Consider the following 17,744-nt stretch of genomic DNA (forward strand, 5'->3'; position numbering starts at 1 on the left):
TATATAAATTTAACGATACGTTACCCTAAAGGGAATATGATTATCTTCACTAATTTGAATGGTTCTTTCGTTTTAAGGATTTGATAAATACTTGTTTATAAATTGGTTGACACATTCGTTGGAACAGTGTTTGGACTTCGATATATGTAGGTAAGTATACTCGCTCTTACTCAATTGGAAAATTCAAAACTGCTTAGAAACTTATCGGTGCCGCTCAAAAAATACTTATTCAGAGGAATCATATTTTCACTTAATTGACTGGCTATTATTCTCATGTTATAGGAACATAAGATAGTTACATCTATATTTATGTATATAATCAAGAGTATACTAAACATTCAGCTTCCAGCAACAATACAAAAGTAGGTACAAAGAGCAATAATACTTACTTAAATTATGCAATTGTATGTTTCAAAAACGATCCTTTTGTTTTGCTATTCAAAAAATCACTAAAAACACAATTAAATTTCACTTAAAAGCTTTATTAGCTAAAATATATTTCTGAACAACTACTTTTGGAAGACTTTTCACTGCATTTTGCCTTTGCACATAACACGCACAATCACTTCGACACTTTTATTACATTTTCACCACTAGAATTGCACATTTTGCGAAGAAACACTATGACACAATCCTTTTTAGATCATTTTGCGAATAAAACACTATAATGCAATCTTTTTGACTATCATAGAAAATTTTCACTCACTATTCAGAAAAAATAGCGGGTAACTGTTTCTCTTGTAACGGAAGATGCAACCGATCACATCTTAGAGTTGCCAATAAATCTTTATGAAATTGCATAATTTATACTTCACAGGAACCGGAACGCATATTTTGGTTCCTATTTTATTTTTTTAAATTGAATTAATTAAAACTTATAATTTACATTTTAGATGAAGGAATAAAACATGAAAAATTGGGGATTAAAAAAAACATATTTGAATAAATTCTTGTGTTAATTAAAAGTGAGGTAATAATAACATGGATACTATAATTGTTAAGTGGTGACGTACTTTTTTTTGTTGATAAAAAGCCAAAAAAAAATACTTCCAAGGTTCGGCAAATATTTAATTTTGTATTGAATTTAACTAAACACATTTGTTTAGATACGTTTAATTATTACTATATACATATATATGTACTTATATGTTGCTACAGTTAAATAGTCTGCGTATTTTGCCTCAATATTACATAACTTACATTTATCCTAAATTATATTCGTAAACGAACTATTGCCTGCTGTTTTACAAGTTTAGCAGCCACTGCCACATTGGCTTTCAAACCCTCTACTGGTTGTAAACACTGCTAGGTGATTGCTGTATTGCTAAGTAAATATTTAATATGGTGCATTGTAATTGTAGTATAAACTGCACCTAGCTTTCCGTGCTTTATAGGACTCACATACAATATTTTGCAAATTGTTTAGAAATGAAAATTACTTTTGTAGTTGTTATGTAAATGCTACTAAAGGATAAACGCTAATAGTACGGCACCTCTCAAACTTTTTAGTCATTCCATCTCTGCTGTTCCTGGAAGGAAAACGCAAAATTAATTCTTAAGTCACATCCGTGTCGTATTTAAAATGTTTTAAAATTTAAATATGGTTGTAAGTGGTGAATAGTGGTATAATTATAAGTTGGTTTATCCGATATACTATATGTATGTGACAGCATAATTGTTTCAAGTGCCAGCTTTAGTGGTGAAAAGAGAAGTTGCAAAATAAGTTGCGAAATGTCTCACATGTGCTATTCTAAGTTTAGTGGCAATGCAATCTAGTAGCTTCTAAAATCTAAAATATGCAAGAAGTCTTATAGCATATCTATATATTAATAAATAAAAGGTTATTTGACAGAAATCCAACAGAGTAAATAGAAAGTTATTTGACAGAAATCCAACAGAGTCCTTTCAGAGTGTGTCTGGTTGTTGCTAATATTTAATGGCATTATCATGAAGCTGCTAAGAAATCAAGAACTTTCTGCAGGTGAGGTTTTTTATTTCAATGTATTGTTATTATAAATAATTTTTAACCCTCTTTTAAGCTTTTTAACCGTTTCTTTTTATATTTTCTTGATTGCAAGAAGAACATTTCTATCATAGACTTTCGGAAAATGTTTGATGATAAGATGAAAAGTTATAAAGCAATTATCTAGCTGATTGATACCACCAAAATTTTGTTAGTAGTTTTTCTTGATTACTTAAACTGCTGGCTCCAGCGTTTTTTATTTCAATACTGGTATTTATACAGCTGTTCGAACAGCAGACTCACGATAAACGTTTTTGTTGAAAATACAAGAAAACACTTACTTATAGTAATGGGGACAGCTTGGTATAAATCAGTGAAAAATGTGCTTTAATTCAGATATATGTATTTTAAAACAATTATGTATGTATGTACAAGCGAAAGCTCTGAGTGCAACATTTAGATTAAATATTTCTTTTGTCATTTTACATAAAACAAAAAGGTTAAAAAGTGCTTAATGTAATTACAAAAAAATCCGCTTAAACGCAACGCGAATATAAAAATATATGAAACAGTTGCTCGAAAACTTTTTATGCAATTTCCATTCAATATTTTCGTTTTCGATTAAACAAAAGCACAAGTAAATAATACCATTTAAACAAAATGCAAAAGCAACTCATACAAAATTTATAAATATTTCAATTGTTCGGCATAAAATCACACGTTTACTTTATTGCATTAACAGTCGCCGGGTAAAAAGTGAGCCCACAGTATCAGCGCACTAAAAATGAATTTCTTAATATTTACAATATTTTTAATTGTATACAGCTACAATGCTGCCGCACAGCGTTGTGTACCGCTAGGTAAGTGTGAAATTGTAGAAGAAATAAATTTATATAATTTTTTTGCTTGATATTGAAAGAAAATAGAGCGTTAAAATGTTTTTGAAATCATAATAATTTTTTTTTTTGATATTTTTAAATCTATTTTTTCAATATTTCTAAATTTTTTAACCTTCTAAATTCTAGAAAATAAATTAGATATAAATTTTTTGCTTAACATTAAAAAAAATATTGCTTTAAAATATTCTTGAATTTATAATATATTTATAATTATAATAATTATAATTATAATATAATTTTTTCAATATTTCTAAATTCTTTTTAATTTCGCAAATTTCAACACAATTTTTTTCAGTTTTGGATTTGCAATAAAATTGTAAATAATTTTTTAACATTAGAATTAATTAATTTTTGTTACTATTTTTAAATCCTTTTAATCTTATATTTAACTTTTTGCAAACATTTCTGAATTTTCAACACATTTCTGAATTTTCAACACATTTCTTGTAGCTAGTTCCACTTGCACCGGAGCAGCTAACTCAGGCACAACTGGACCCGGTTGTTTAGCCGGCACTAGATGGGCGTACGATCCAACCAACAGGGTATGCACTGCCTTTACTTATCAAGGCTGTGGTGGAAATAGGAATCGTTATTGTTCGCGTGTGGTGTGTGAAAGCAGATGTCGTCGTACTGCTAGTCCGAGGGTTGTTGTTGGTTGAATAAATAAATAAAAAATTTATAATATTACTATTCTAGTTATAAATGCTTTTTTTTAGATGTGACTCAAGTGACTTCAATAAGAAAGTAAAAAGAGGGTTAAATATTGTATGGTGTTAGCAATAGTTGCCTGTTGTTGCTATAACTGCAGAAAATAATAATGTTACTGTGGTGCGTAACGTTTGCTTATAAAAGTAATTGTACGGCTAAGGAACTCGGCAGCTCCTATAAAGACTATTGCAAAGTTAACGTACGAAGTTCATCAACCGTCGCTGGTTTGTTGACGTAGGCCATAGACTTAATATAGCCCCAGAGGAAATAGTCTAACGGCGTCAAATGGCATGTCCGAGGCGACCAATTGACTGGGCCATTTCGTGAGATAATACGCTCACCAAACTTGGTTTTCAATAAATCGATTGTGATATTCGCTATGTAGCTTGTGGCGCCGACCTGTTGGAACCACATATTATCCAATTCGGCCCAAAAATATTCGGTTATCATTGAGTGATAGCGATTCCCATTCACAGTACGGCCCAATGACGCGGCTTATAAACCGCAACAAACCGTAATTTTTCCGGGATACAATGGGGACTCGTGAAGTACGTGTGAATTCCTGCCTGATCAATAAAGCGTATTTTTCTTATTGACGAAGCCATTCAGCGAAAAATGAGCTTCATTGCTGAAAATGAATTTTCGTTAAAAATCCGGATTATTTTCAAGTTGTTGCTTAGCCCAATTCACGAACATATGAGATTCTGGTGGTTAAGCGGATTTAGTTCTTGCGTCAATTTGATCTTGTAAGGATGTCGCCACAACGACGTCACAGAGGTGCTCAACGTATGAGAACGACGCGTGAGAGACTGATTTGGGTCTTCCTCAATTGGTGCGCTAGCGGCAGCAATATTCTCATCACTACGGACACTTCTTTGTCTCACGAGAGCATTTGGTACTGTGCCTGCGGATTCAAATTTTGCCACTAGACGCTCAATTGTTGATCTTACAGGACGATTATGACGACCATATATTGGACGTAGCGCTTTTAAATTTCAATAATTTAGACTCGTTGGATCCTTGCGGTCACAGTGCTGGGTATGTCTTGTGAAACCCGAGTACAAGAAATTCCTCTCATTACTAGTTCTACGAAATTGTCTTTTTACCTCAGTCATAAAAAGATTATAACTATCCTAGGATATATTAAAATTGCTAGGAAGTTTGTAACACGATCAAGGAAACGCCCGTGCCCTAAAAAATATATATGTAAATCCAACGCAGATTAACTCTTGCCAGCAGGTATTACTTCGGACTGAGAAGTAAAATGGTCTCTTAACGAGCAAAGACCAAACTCTATAAGTTACTCATTATTCACGTCTTGCTACATATATGGTGGAGAGGCATGGACGATGACAACATCTGATGAGTCGACGTTACGAGTTTTCGAGGAAAAAGGTTCTGCGGAAGATTTATCGTCCTTTGCACATTGACAACGGCGAATACCGCAGTCGATGGACCGATGAGCTGTACGAGATATACGACGATATTGACATACATAGTTCAGCAAATATAGACACAGCGGCTACGCTGAAAACACTCCAGCTCAGAAAGTATTCGACGAAAGGAAGAAAAAGTTTGCTTGCTTGTGTAAAACTGGGGCAGATGACTTACCCACGGCTGTGGTTTTTAAGTATCGGTAGACTTAACCTACATACATCGATATCCCGAGCTTAACTGGGCTAGAATCCTGTATTAAACTCTTTATCATAATTACTACAATTTTTTTCTCATCTTCGTCTCTTATGATTCATACTTCTCGGTTTCGTATTAGACACAAACACCTAACCTTACCTAATTCCGAAACAACTCGTAGTTATGGTGGTGAAAGTGTTCTTCTTTATTTTGAGTCAACGTTGCGAGTTTTCGAGAGAAAGATGTATGGTGGTCCTTTGCGCGTTGGCCACAGCGCATATCGCATTCGATGGAACGATGAGCTATACGAGATATACGACGACGTGGACATAGTTCAGCGAATTAAAAGACAGCGGCTACGCTGGCTAGGTCATGTTGTTCGAATGGACGAAAACACTCCAGCTCTGAAGGTATTCGACGCATAACTCGCCGGAGGAAGCAGAGAAAGAGCAAGATCTCCACTCCGTTGGAAGTACCAGGTGGAGAAGGACTTGGCTTCGGTTGGATTCTTCAATTATCGCCATCTTGCGAAAAGAAGAAACGACTGGCGCGCTGTTGTTAACTCGGCTATAACCGCATAAGCGGTTTCTACGCCAGTAAAGAAGAAGGCAAATAAAATGCTCTTCTACATAAGAGGGAAATGTATAAGAAGTGGTTCTTAGGTATTCCTATAATAGTTATAAGTGCTTCTCTGCTCCATTAGAGATCTAAAAAAAATGTCTACTAGTGGTCTGGGCATTTATTACGTATCATCAATGAAGTAACAATTTTTTTTATATTAATTTTGTCGCATGGAATGACACATTTTATGTACCGAATGGCCGACAGCGCTGCATACATGCAAATTCTGTACAATAACGATTCGAATTACCACCACAGCCCCAATAAAAGAAAGATATACAGCGGCGTTCTCCTGCATTGTAATACCACCGGACGCCACCATTGCAGCCACCGCCATTCCAGCCCGGATTGACTGACTCACTGCATGTCGGGAAATCTAGTATATGTATAATAAAGGAATTTAGATTTTCAAATTTGACATTTTTTACTTTCTATACAAGTAATATATATATAATACTTACTAAGCGGTGCACATTGCTGAGCATGCGCGTTAAAGTTAACTAGAATTAAGCAGAAGAAACAGCAGAAAAATATTAAAAACTTATTTACGGCGAACATAGCGGCACTTTTAAAGAGATATAAATAACTGTCTTCTGGCAAAAGACCGCAGAAGGTTTTTATAGAATTGAGGTTGATTTGTTTTTAATTTACTTACATATATTACATAAAAATATTAATAATAATATATAATAGTAATGAAGGTATTGTAAGGAGTAATTGTAAGCGTATGTGAATATTTGAATAACTTTTAAGCAACACGTGTGTACTATTTTCATGTCAGTTGCAATTATTCAAACTTTAGTGGAGCTTCAGCTTTTTGTTTAAAGTTTGTTGAAAGTGTATTATTTTTTAACCACATTGTGGGTTGCCATCTGTATTTCGGGATTATTTATTTAGTTACTTAGGTCTATGAAATGGTAATATGGAATCCAGCATACTCCAAGATAAAACGAATAAAAGATGTCAACAATAATTTTAACGAATAGGAGACGGAAAAGTTGGGAGCATTTCTACGGACCAAGCCAAGCACAGAAAATTATTTAAAAGTGATATACAAGTCTGTCTCAAAAGAAACAGGACTGTTAAAAAAACAAGAAAAACTTTAACTTCGGCTGCACCGAAATGCTCGAACGCCACATTGAACTCAACGGATGGACCATCTGAGACGTAGCCCCGGCTGACATTTGCAAGATATAATCTTCAAAAACTAAATGCCAAAGAATTTACTTTCGAATTGTATTAAAAACTCCTTAATAAATTTTAAATTTCTGTGTTTTTTCTTTAAAAAAGTAGGGAACATCGATAGGTACAAAGAAATAATATTATTAGAAAACTTGCTTACTGAGTTTCATTGTGATGTTTTGAGTATTTATTGATATATTCGGTGCAAAGTTATTCTAAAATTTGAAAGCTTTATATAAGACACTAGTGGATCCAGTCAGGCGTTACTGTGGTATACATTCAATTCAATTTAATTTCATACAAATAAATTTCTTTTGAAAAAATAATGGATTTAAGGAGATGTCTGTCTGTCCGTCCGTCCGTGCAAGCTGTAACTTGAGAAAAATTGAGATATGATGAAACTTGGTGCACGTATTTCTTGGCTCCATAAAAAGGTTAAGTTCGAAGATGGGCAAAATCGGCCTACTGCCACGCCCACAAAATGGCGAAAACCGAAAACCTATAAAGTGTCATAACTAAGCCATAAATAAAGATATTAAAGTGAAATGTGGCACAAAGGATCGCATTAGGGAGGGGCATATTTGGACGTAATTTTTTTGAAAAAGTGGGCGTGGCCCCGCCCCTACTAAGGTTTTTGTACATATCTGAGAAACTACTATAGCTATGTCAACCAAGCTCTACAAAGTCATTTTCTTCAGGCATTTCCATATACAGTTCAAAAATGGAAGAAATCGGATAATAACCACGCCCACCTCCCATACAAAGGTTATGTTGAAAATCACTAAAAGTGCGTTAACCGACTAACAAAAAACGTCAGAAACACTAAATTTTACTGAAGAAATGGCAGAAGGAAGCTGCACCCAGGCTTTTTTAAAAATTGAAAATGGGCGTGGCGTCGCCCACTTATGGGCCAAAAACCATATCTCAGGAACTACTCCACCGATTTGAATGAAATTCGGTATATAATATTTTCTTAACACCCTGATGACATGTACGAAATATGGGTGAAATCGGACCACAACCACGCCTTCTTCTAATATAATGCTATTTTGAATTCTGTATAATATATAAATTAGAAAATGAAAATACCATTCAATACTCAAGGTACACAAATTGATCTAATCTAATTAATTTTACAGCAAAATAAAAAAATATGTTAATGACGGATAATGAAATCTCGATTATCACTTTATCATGCGAGAGTATAAAATGTTCGGTGGCACCCGAACTTAGCCCTTCCTTACTTGTTATATTATAAGGCACTACTTGTGTCAAATTTCATTGATTCTAGATTTTATATTATGAAGTTTCACTAAACTTACTGATAAAATGTAGTATTTTATTATATAAGAAATAGGCGTGGTTGTAAACCCATTTCGCTACTGTGATTCTCCCAATATGGTTTTTGTTGTTGTAATGGTTATGTAGAACCGTATTTATGGAAAATGTAATTTTGTTTTCATCAAAGTTATCGGTAACGTTAACGGTAGATCCAGATGTCTCGATGAGGTTGGAACTTAAGGAAAGGGTTATTAAATGAGTCAAGAGTCGGCTTCACTGGGTATTTAAAGAGGTGATTAACTCTTTGCATGCAGCACATATCTGTGTATGCCAAAGTTCAGTCTGTTTAAGTAAGAGTTTAGTCTAAAATAACATTCAGATTGAAGTTTCATGAGAACAAAAATAAAATTTTGTAGCAAAATGTGTGCCTTGGTCATAGTACTTTATACATAATTTTACTCACTGGTAGTTCCTATATTGACTATTTTTCGAGACTGAAACGCTTTTAACAATTTTAAAAACAATTTTTTATGAATCTTCAAATTTGGTTATTTCCATAAATACAGAATATCTTTAGAAACCTACCTGTTGGTTTCTTGTTAGCGAACGGTTTAGCGTCACTTTTTGAGATTTTTCAATTAAAATTTCTTATTATGTTCTTTACCGTTTTCGGTGTATTAACGCGCGCACACTTTTTGCAGCAAACACAGCGTTTTTTGATGAAAAGTAAATATTTCAGCGCACAAAGACACTAAGAGCACACACGACAGCTGAGTCAGCTTAGTGAAAGCGTTCGAATGTTTCAGTTTTTACTTGGTTATATGGTACACAAAACGTTTTACATACGTACATGCATATGTGTGTATATACGTATGTAAATATGTATATGTATGTGAATGAGAGCAATTGAAAGTTTTCCAATTAATGTCACACGACCACAGTCAATTGCTCAGCTTACACGTATTCTAATTTGCAAAATTCACACGCTTATTGCTTGGCGCCTAATTGTATGCACTCGAAAACAAAGTTAATTATTTACGTTGCGGAAAAAGTCAAAATAGAAATTATTTTTTTCAAAATTCTTGTAAATATTCAAAATTAATGCTATTTCACAGATTTACTGTTGGCTTTAAGCGTTTTTGGTAAGAACTTTGTTAACAACAAAACTGGTGGTTTGAATATAACTGTTGTAGTCTACTTTCGAGCTTTCGTTTAGCGAGTTGCTTTCAGCGGCACGCGTTAGAAACGAATGTGTGCCGACTTAGCGGCGTTTGAGTATTTATATTGTTAGTTACCGTTAACAGCAACGTAGTGACGAAGGCACGCACTTCGTGCACGAAGTTAACAGTGTACGAAATGCGTATGTAAGCGGTCGTAGGTGGAAAGCTTTCCATTCTTGAATAATGTATGAACTGAAATAGATTGCATGCAATAATTTTGTAGCATAAAATTAAATATTTTATTGCATGTGACAAATATTTTTTTCTTTGAGTGAAGAGATTCAAAACGGAGTTAAGGCTTATTTTAAAAAATTGTTAATAAAGTTATGATTGGTTTGCGTTAATAAGTTTTCTTTAGCAATGCTGTCAATTTTTGGAATTTTTGACATAAACTAAATATACAATGTTAATTTTTTATTACAGTTCTTATTTTAGTTCAACAAATTATCATATAATTTCTTAGCTGTTAGATACTTTGTCTTAATTTGTTTTGCCTTCAAGCTAATTAATATATTCTTGCTTATTTTAATTGATATATTGGCAAACGCCTTCGGTAATAATTGTTTGACGCGAGCAAGTGTTTTTTATTGGTAAAAATTATTCAGAGAGGTTCGAGAACGCGTTGACGATGAACCACGTCCAGGACGGCCATCAAAATCAACTGATGATCAACATGTCAGTAAAATAAAGGAATTGGTGCTTGAGAATCGACGATTAACAGTCAGATATCTTACTGGAATATTCGAAGGATCAGTAAAAACAATTTAGAAAGTTCCAAAAAAAAGGGAGAGCACGATTGGTACCAAAATAACTCAACTTTTTCGAAAACAGCGTCCCATTAACGTCTGAGAAACAATACTTTCCGACAACCAGGGTGTCATAAAACATATTATTACTGGCGATGAGTCTTGAATCTATACTTACGATCCGGCAACAGACGATGAATTGGCCGCGGCAAGGTGAGCCCAAGCCGAAAAAGCAGGTCAAAAATCAAGGTTATGTTGAAAGTTTTCTTCGATTGTCGAGGTGTGGTGCACTCTGAATACCTCCCAACCGACCAAAACGTCAACAAGGAATACTTTTTGAGTATTATGGGTCGTTTACGCTATTCGTATAAAGATACCTGATTTATGGGAACTCTTGATTTTTATACCAGGATAGAGCACCGTCGCATACTGCATTGATTCTTCGTAAGTTTTTCACCAAATGTTCAAACAATATAGTGCCGCAATCTGTTTAGAGAATTGGAAAAAAGTTTGGGACAAGTATATTGGGGCGAAGGGGGATTACTTTGAGGGGCACGACATAAATTTTGAAAAATGAATTAAGCATTTTAAAATTACTGTCCACTGTGCATTTTCTATTGATATATCAAAAAAAAGTCTCTCCGAATTTAATTAAAATACAAGGTGCCTTCCAAAGTAAACAGGACTTTTTGAATCTAGCGCCTATCTATTCACCTGATATGGCACCGTGGGACTTCTTCCTTTGCATCAAATGCATCTGCTCAAGAAATGAAAGTGTTCTGCAGACGTAGAGGCCATTCAAATGGCTTGCACCGGCATACTGGCGGCCATACCGGCAAACGAGCTAAAACACTCGTTCGACATGCTTTTGGACCGTGCAAAAAGCTGTTTTGAAGCAATATGAGACTATTTTGAATAAAATAAATTGATTTTGCCGAAAAAACCATTTGTTCTGTTTTTTTTTAAGTCCTGTTTACTTTGGAACGCACCTTGTAACTCACAAGTTGACCGATATAAGTAGACGGTATAAAGTGAACCATTAGTTAGGAAAATATTATGAATAAATAGGTACTAGGAGAATTATTGACATGATTTTATCAATTTTCGGTGCAAATATACACTATTATTAGAAAGTGATTAATTTCTTTATATTATCTTACATATTAACCAATATATGTGATATAAAATCAAAATTTTACATTATGTGTAATACATAAGGACTAGAAAAGCTACTGATTTTACGTTTTTTATTCGTATACCCTGAACTTGAAAGGGTATATTAAACTTCCCACGATGTTTATAACACCCAGTGATTAGCATGATGAGTCAATTTAGTCATGTCCGACTAAATATATATTTTTGAATGGTAGGATGTTCACGAAAAAAGATATTAATGTAGAGTATCTTCCCGGAAACTAATTACTATTGAAACTATTTTAGCTCAACCAATAATATTATTTAACTACAAGTCTGTCGCAAAAGAAACAGAACTTTTTAAATATAACTGTTTCTGGTGGCGCCACCTATTGTTGACATTTCGTAAAAATTTTAAGACAATTGGATAACTACAATCGATGTTATCGACCAAAAAGTAACAGCAGCTTTTGGTCATCGGTCGTAAAATGCAAAGAGCAAATATTAAATTTTGTTTCAAACTTCGGAAAACGTTTACTGAAACATTTCAAATGATGAAAAAAGTTTATGGTGATCAGTGTCTATCCCGTAGTAATGTGCATGAGTGGTTTAAGCGATTCCAAGAAGGTGGTGAGGACCTCAAAAATAAAGACAAATCTGATTTGTTTTTACGATTTGGAGAGTATTGTACACCGAGAGTTCGTCCCACCTGGCCAAACGATTAATGCTGTGTTTTACCTTGGTGTTATAAAGCGTCTTTTGTCACGCATTCGTCGTGCTCGACCACAATACCATGAGGCAGGGTCCTGGCGCCTGTTGCACGATAATGCGCCGTGTCATCGGTCGACGCTTGTCACTGATTTTTTGACAAAAAAACTCCATATTAACCATTAATCACTCACCCTACGCACCTGATCTGGCACCCTGTGATTTTTACTTACTTGGAAAACTTCATTTGCCCATGAAAGGACACTGGTTACAGGACATTGCAGTTATTTAAAAGGCGATGTCCGATATTCTCAAGAGCATTCCGAAAAATGACCTTAAACACTCATTTGAAATGCTAATTGACCGGGCTAAACGCTGTATCGAAGCACAAGGAAACTACTTTAAATAAAAAAGTATAACTTTTGAAAAATATTAATTTTTTGTTGTTTTTTTAACAGTCCTGTTTCTTTTGCGACAGACCTTGTATACACAATTGTTAATAATTAAAAATGTACCTCATTTACAGGCATCTGAGATGTTATCGACTAACAACAGTGGAAATTACTCATTTGTTACAAACTAGAAAATAAAATGAATACAATAAAAAATTCAACATCTTATGTTGATTTGTGCTTAAGCGCAACTCAAAGAAAATTTTTATCAGTCATTTTGGAGTTTTAAAATTTTTAACACGTCCATTATTTTTTATCTTAATTTGAGGCTTTAGCACTTTATGGGTGTTTGGCTCACGGAATTTTGTGAGTATGGCAATAGTCAGGATTCCACCCATACGCAATACCAACCTTCCTTCGATACCAAGGAATACATGTGACAAGTTTCATTAAAATATCTAAATTTTTACTCACGCTTACTCTTATACGGATAGAAAGTCAATTCGTCCCATTAAGTTTCAGGGCCACAAACAACCGTCAGGTGAACAAGACTGTTGTAACATGTTGCGAAAGTGTAAAAAGCAAGGAAGGGCTAAGTTCGGATGTAACCGAACATTTCATACTCTTGCAATCTTTGCGTGGATCAAAGCCGTCTTGCTAGAGTAATGAAAATCTTTACATGTACACATTATAATAATGTATAATTTAAAGTATTTTCAGCTTTAAACTATAGCATACATAGCATTATACGTTCAGATAATTTTACTCAGATATATAGGGTTTTTCAATAAAAGCGCTACAAAAGTTAATTTAAATAAAACAAAAAGATATGAATGAAATTTTTATTCCTGTGAAAGTGCATTCGATGCCATTATGTGTGGAACTCGATTTACTTTTCATGGCCATCACTGCCACGCTTGCAGAAGTCGAGACGCAGAACCCAATTTTCGACGGTTTTCAAGCATAAATCGGCCGATACTGCTGCAATTTCACATTCGATATTAGTACGAAGTACATCAAACGTCACTGGCTTGTTGGTATAAACCATAGACTTGACATAGCCTCACAGTAAATAGTCTAACGTCGTCAAATCGCACGACCGAGACGGTCAATTGACTGGGCCGTGAGATAACTCGTTCACCCGTTCACGTTCGGTTTTCAATAAATCGATTATGACACTCCCTGTATGGCTTGTGGCGCCGTCATGTTGAATCACATATTGTCCAAGTCCATAACATCCAATTCGGTCTAAAAATATTGCGTTCTCATTGGGCTGTAGCGATTTCCAGATTAGAATAGAAGATTAGATTATATTTAAGCATTTCATAAGCATTAAGATTAGTGGGCGGCTGAAGGCCTCGTAGCCAGTGCTGCGTTTATGTATTTACATAATAAAACTCTTTTTTGTTATATGAATTATTATAAATAAATAAATAAATAAGATTATTGGGATAATCCATTCAACAGCCGAAATCGTGTGATTAAGTGTCGGTCTGAACATGGTATAACGTGCCGGTCTTGATCATCATTGAAAAAGTACGGGTCAATGACCCTGCCGGCCAATAAACCGCACCAAACCGTATTTTTTTCGGCACGTAATGGTAACTCATGAACGTACATATAAATTTCATTGATATCCCAAACCATTTTTCGTTTTATTAAAACAAAACTTTTGTAGCGCTCTTATTGAGAAACCCGCTCATAAAGTTGAGGCCACTGACTCCGATTTCCGTTATTAAATTTTGATAATTTTGTTGTACCGTCCCTAGTGAAAAGCCCATTATTACAAGCCAACCCGAAGTTTGAAAATCTCGTTTTAGGTATATGAGAGATAGGGGTAGTACTGAACCGATTTTAGTTATTTTTGGAATCACTAAATATTATTAAGTCAACCGAATGTTGCGAATGCGAGGGCAAGTTTTCATAAGATTTTATCCATTGCAGGCATAAAGATATATTTTTATTAGAAAAGCACGATATTTCATTTTCATTAAGATAACTCACCCGTTTTCAGTCGAACGAAGAGATAAAACCCTGAAGAAGCTGAAGGACATCCCAGAAAGGTTTTATGAAAAGTGATACCAGGACACTGAAGGGAACAAAATTAATATGATGAATAATTAATTATTTTGCGTTTTGTTTACAATTTCCGGATACTTTTTTGTCTTAAATCAAGCACCGATGGCGACACCAGAACAAAACTTTCCACAAGTAGTACTGTCATTTCTTATCCAAATATGTCGAAATCGGACCACATCGGAACCCCTAATACCGAAAATGCTTTCCTTCAGCCCCAATATATCTAATATAAGGATTTTCAAACTTTTTCTTGACCTTATATCATACTAGATTTTCCCACGGCTTGGCTCGGATTGAATTAACAACTGCCACTGGTTCAGCTCATTACAGCAGGTTCCTCTTTCTTTAAGGGGGTATTCTAGTCTAGAAATGCTATTTAACGGCATTTTTTAAAGTCCAATAAAAAAAAAAACTAAGAACATTTTTACTATCCAATTTTTTATCAGATATTTATTGATATTTTAAGAATACAAACAAAAAAAAATGTTTGTGATAATTTGATTAATTGCGGCGTGGTGGCGTGGCGGGGGTTGAAAATAAGGGTGCGCCCTTCCTGACACAATTCCAACACTTTGGGTCATCTGAAAAAAAAACAAGTAAGGCAGGGCTAAGTTCGGGTGTCACCGAATATTTTATACTCTCGCATGATAAAGTCATAATCGAGATTTCATTATCCGTCATTTACATATTTTTCAAATACCGTATTTGTGTAAAGTTTTATTCCGCTATCATCATTGGTTCCTAATGTATATACATATTATACAGAGAAGGCATCAGATGGAATTCAAAATAGCGTTATATTGGAAGAAGGCGTGGTTGTGAACCGATTTCACCCATATTTCATACATGTCATCAGGGTGTTAAGGAAATATTATATACCGAATTTCATTGAAATCGGTATAGTAGTTCCTGAGATATGGCTTTTGGTCCATAAGTGGGCGACGCCACGCCCATTCTCATTTTTAAAAAAAGCTTGGGTGCAACTTCCTTCTGCCATTTCTTCCGTAAAATTTAGTGATTCTGACGTTTTTTGTTAGTCGGTTAACGCACTTTTAGGGATTTTCAACATAACCTTTGTATGGGAGGTGGGCGTGGTTATTATCCGATTTCTTCCATTTTTGAACTGTATATGGAAATGCCTAACGGAAACGACTCTGTAGACTTTGGTTGACATGGCTATAGTAGTTTCCGAGATATGTACAAACAACTTAGTAGGGGGCGGTGCCACTCCCACTTTTCCAAAAAAATTACGTCCAAATATGCCCCTCGCTAATGCGATCCTTCGTGCCAAGTTTCATTTTAATATCTTTATTTATGGCTTAGTTATGACACTTTATAGGTTTCGGCTTCCGCCATTTTGTGGGCGTGGCAGTGGGCCGATTTTAACCATCTTCAAACTTAACCTTCTTATGGAGCCAAAGAAAAGGACAGACAGACATCCGGATTTCGACTCTACTCGTCACCCTGATCACTTTGGTATATATAACCCTATATCTGACACTTTTAGTTTTAGGACTTACAAGCAACCGTTATGTGAACAAAACTATAATACTCTCCTTAGCAACTTTGTTCAGTACGTTCAGTACAAATGCCGCTATCGTCTGAACTAGGATAACTAAAAAAAAAAATTTAACTGTTTGAATTTTTTACCCGTTTTTTGACAAAGATCTAAATTTTTTAAAAATAGTAAAAATCAAAATTCATTCATTAGAACTTGAGAAGTCATGTCAGAAGTGTTGAAAATAGTAGTTTCGAGATAAACGCGATTAAAGATTTGAGTCTAACTGCAGGCAGTCTATACTTACGTCACTAAAATAGCTATAAGTCGGTAAATAATATGAATTTTAAAAAATCCTTTGGGGAATATATATTTTTAAAGGTCCAGTCTTTAAGAATATGCAAAAAAAATCGATTTTTTCAAAATTCTAGACTAGAATACCCCCTTAAGAGCATCGCATTTGCAAAAATTATTCTTTTTGCCTGCTTCTAGCGTTTCTTCCAGCTGCCTGTTGCACAACTTGCCTTTCTACACTAACTCGTATCTGAATAGGCGTCTTCTTAGCTCTCCATGAACAGACGGTTCTTGATTTTGCACTAATTTTGCTGTAGGGACCCGTAAAAAACATCTGAAAAAATTTCATTTATGCTTTCGTTTTGATAAATTTAAATGTTTTTCGACAAACAGCCATATTGGCAAAAATAATTTTTTTGATTTTTATACGTTTTTATTTTTTATATTGTTTGTATCACCCAAAACCAATCGAGATCGATAGGCTATATGTATACTTATATATACGAGTACTACGGTGATCAATTTGAAAAGTGAATTTTATCCATTTCATCTCCTTCAAAGTTATCTCCTCCCGCCGCAATACACGTATGCCAACGAATCTTCCAGTCATCATAGCACTTGGAAAAATCCTCCGTCATGATGGCCATCAGAGCCTTCTTCGATTCAGCTTTTATATCCTCAATTGAATCAAAACGGTGTCCTCGGAGTGGTCATGTGAATTTGCTGAATAGCAAATTGGCACTTCTGAGCCGAATTTTTTTTAAGTGGATGTGGCCCATCTTCTAAAAGGTTAAATATATTTATGTCAACCAAACTTGCTGAAAAGAAGTCTTTTAGCATTTCTTATGAAATGAGAGGAATCTGATGACAATCATCTACTTCCCATATAGCAAACTTTAAAATTTCATCTGATTCTTTTGCACAATTGGAGACCTCAAGGTATTTAATCTTAAGCCCAATAATTGTCAAACTATAACTTATGTCAAAAATTAATGAAATCGAATCAACACTTTTCTTAACCCCTATATATTTAACATAAATGTTTACTTCCTGTTCACTTTATATCGCCTTAATGGGTCAATTTGTAAGAAATATTAATGAAATTCAGAAAGAATTTCAAATTTTGTCAACACCTTAATGTATTTAGCCGGGTTTGACTCTTGCAAGTTGCAAGAGTATTAAATCTACATACATTGGATATAGTATAGAGAATGTGAAAAATATGTAGGTAAACAAATTATCGCAGCTCCCATACACTACATATGTATGTACTATGTACTATAGTATAATGGTTTTTGCCTAATAATAATATTTTCTTGAACCTTTTGTGCTGGTCAAAATGTGTGATATTTAAAGATCTGAGGTAAACATGTTTTCTTACAAATAA

At 34.4% G+C, this 17,744-nt stretch overlaps 1 protein-coding gene across 1 annotated transcript; it reads right to left on the bottom strand.

The window, feature by feature from the left end:
• Positions 1-6,008: 6,008 nt before the first annotated feature.
• LOC120767294 (male accessory gland serine protease inhibitor) lies at positions 6,009-6,381 on the bottom strand. Its single transcript, XM_040093178.1, has 2 exons — positions 6,285-6,381; positions 6,009-6,199 (listed from the first exon to the last, which is right to left on the bottom strand). The coding sequence occupies exons 1-2, from the start codon at positions 6,379-6,381 to the stop codon at positions 6,009-6,011; spliced, it is 288 nt and encodes a 95-aa protein (XP_039949112.1).
• Positions 6,382-17,744: the final 11,363 nt, after the last annotated feature.

Source organism: Bactrocera tryoni, chromosome 2 (genome assembly GCF_016617805.1).
Source record: "Bactrocera tryoni isolate S06 chromosome 2, CSIRO_BtryS06_freeze2, whole genome shotgun sequence".
NCBI lineage: Eukaryota > Metazoa > Arthropoda > Insecta > Diptera > Tephritidae > Bactrocera > Bactrocera tryoni.

Bases quoted from the DNA above. Each gene is read 5' to 3' on its own strand.
- LOC120767294 (XM_040093178.1), bottom strand. From the start codon at position 6,381: ATGTTCGCCGTAAATAAGTTTTTAATATTTTTCTGCTGTTTCTTCTGC. The intron at 6,200-6,284 runs GTAAGTATTATA...TACATATACTAG, and splicing joins TCAGCAATGTGCACCGCTTA to ATTTCCCGACATGCAGTGAG.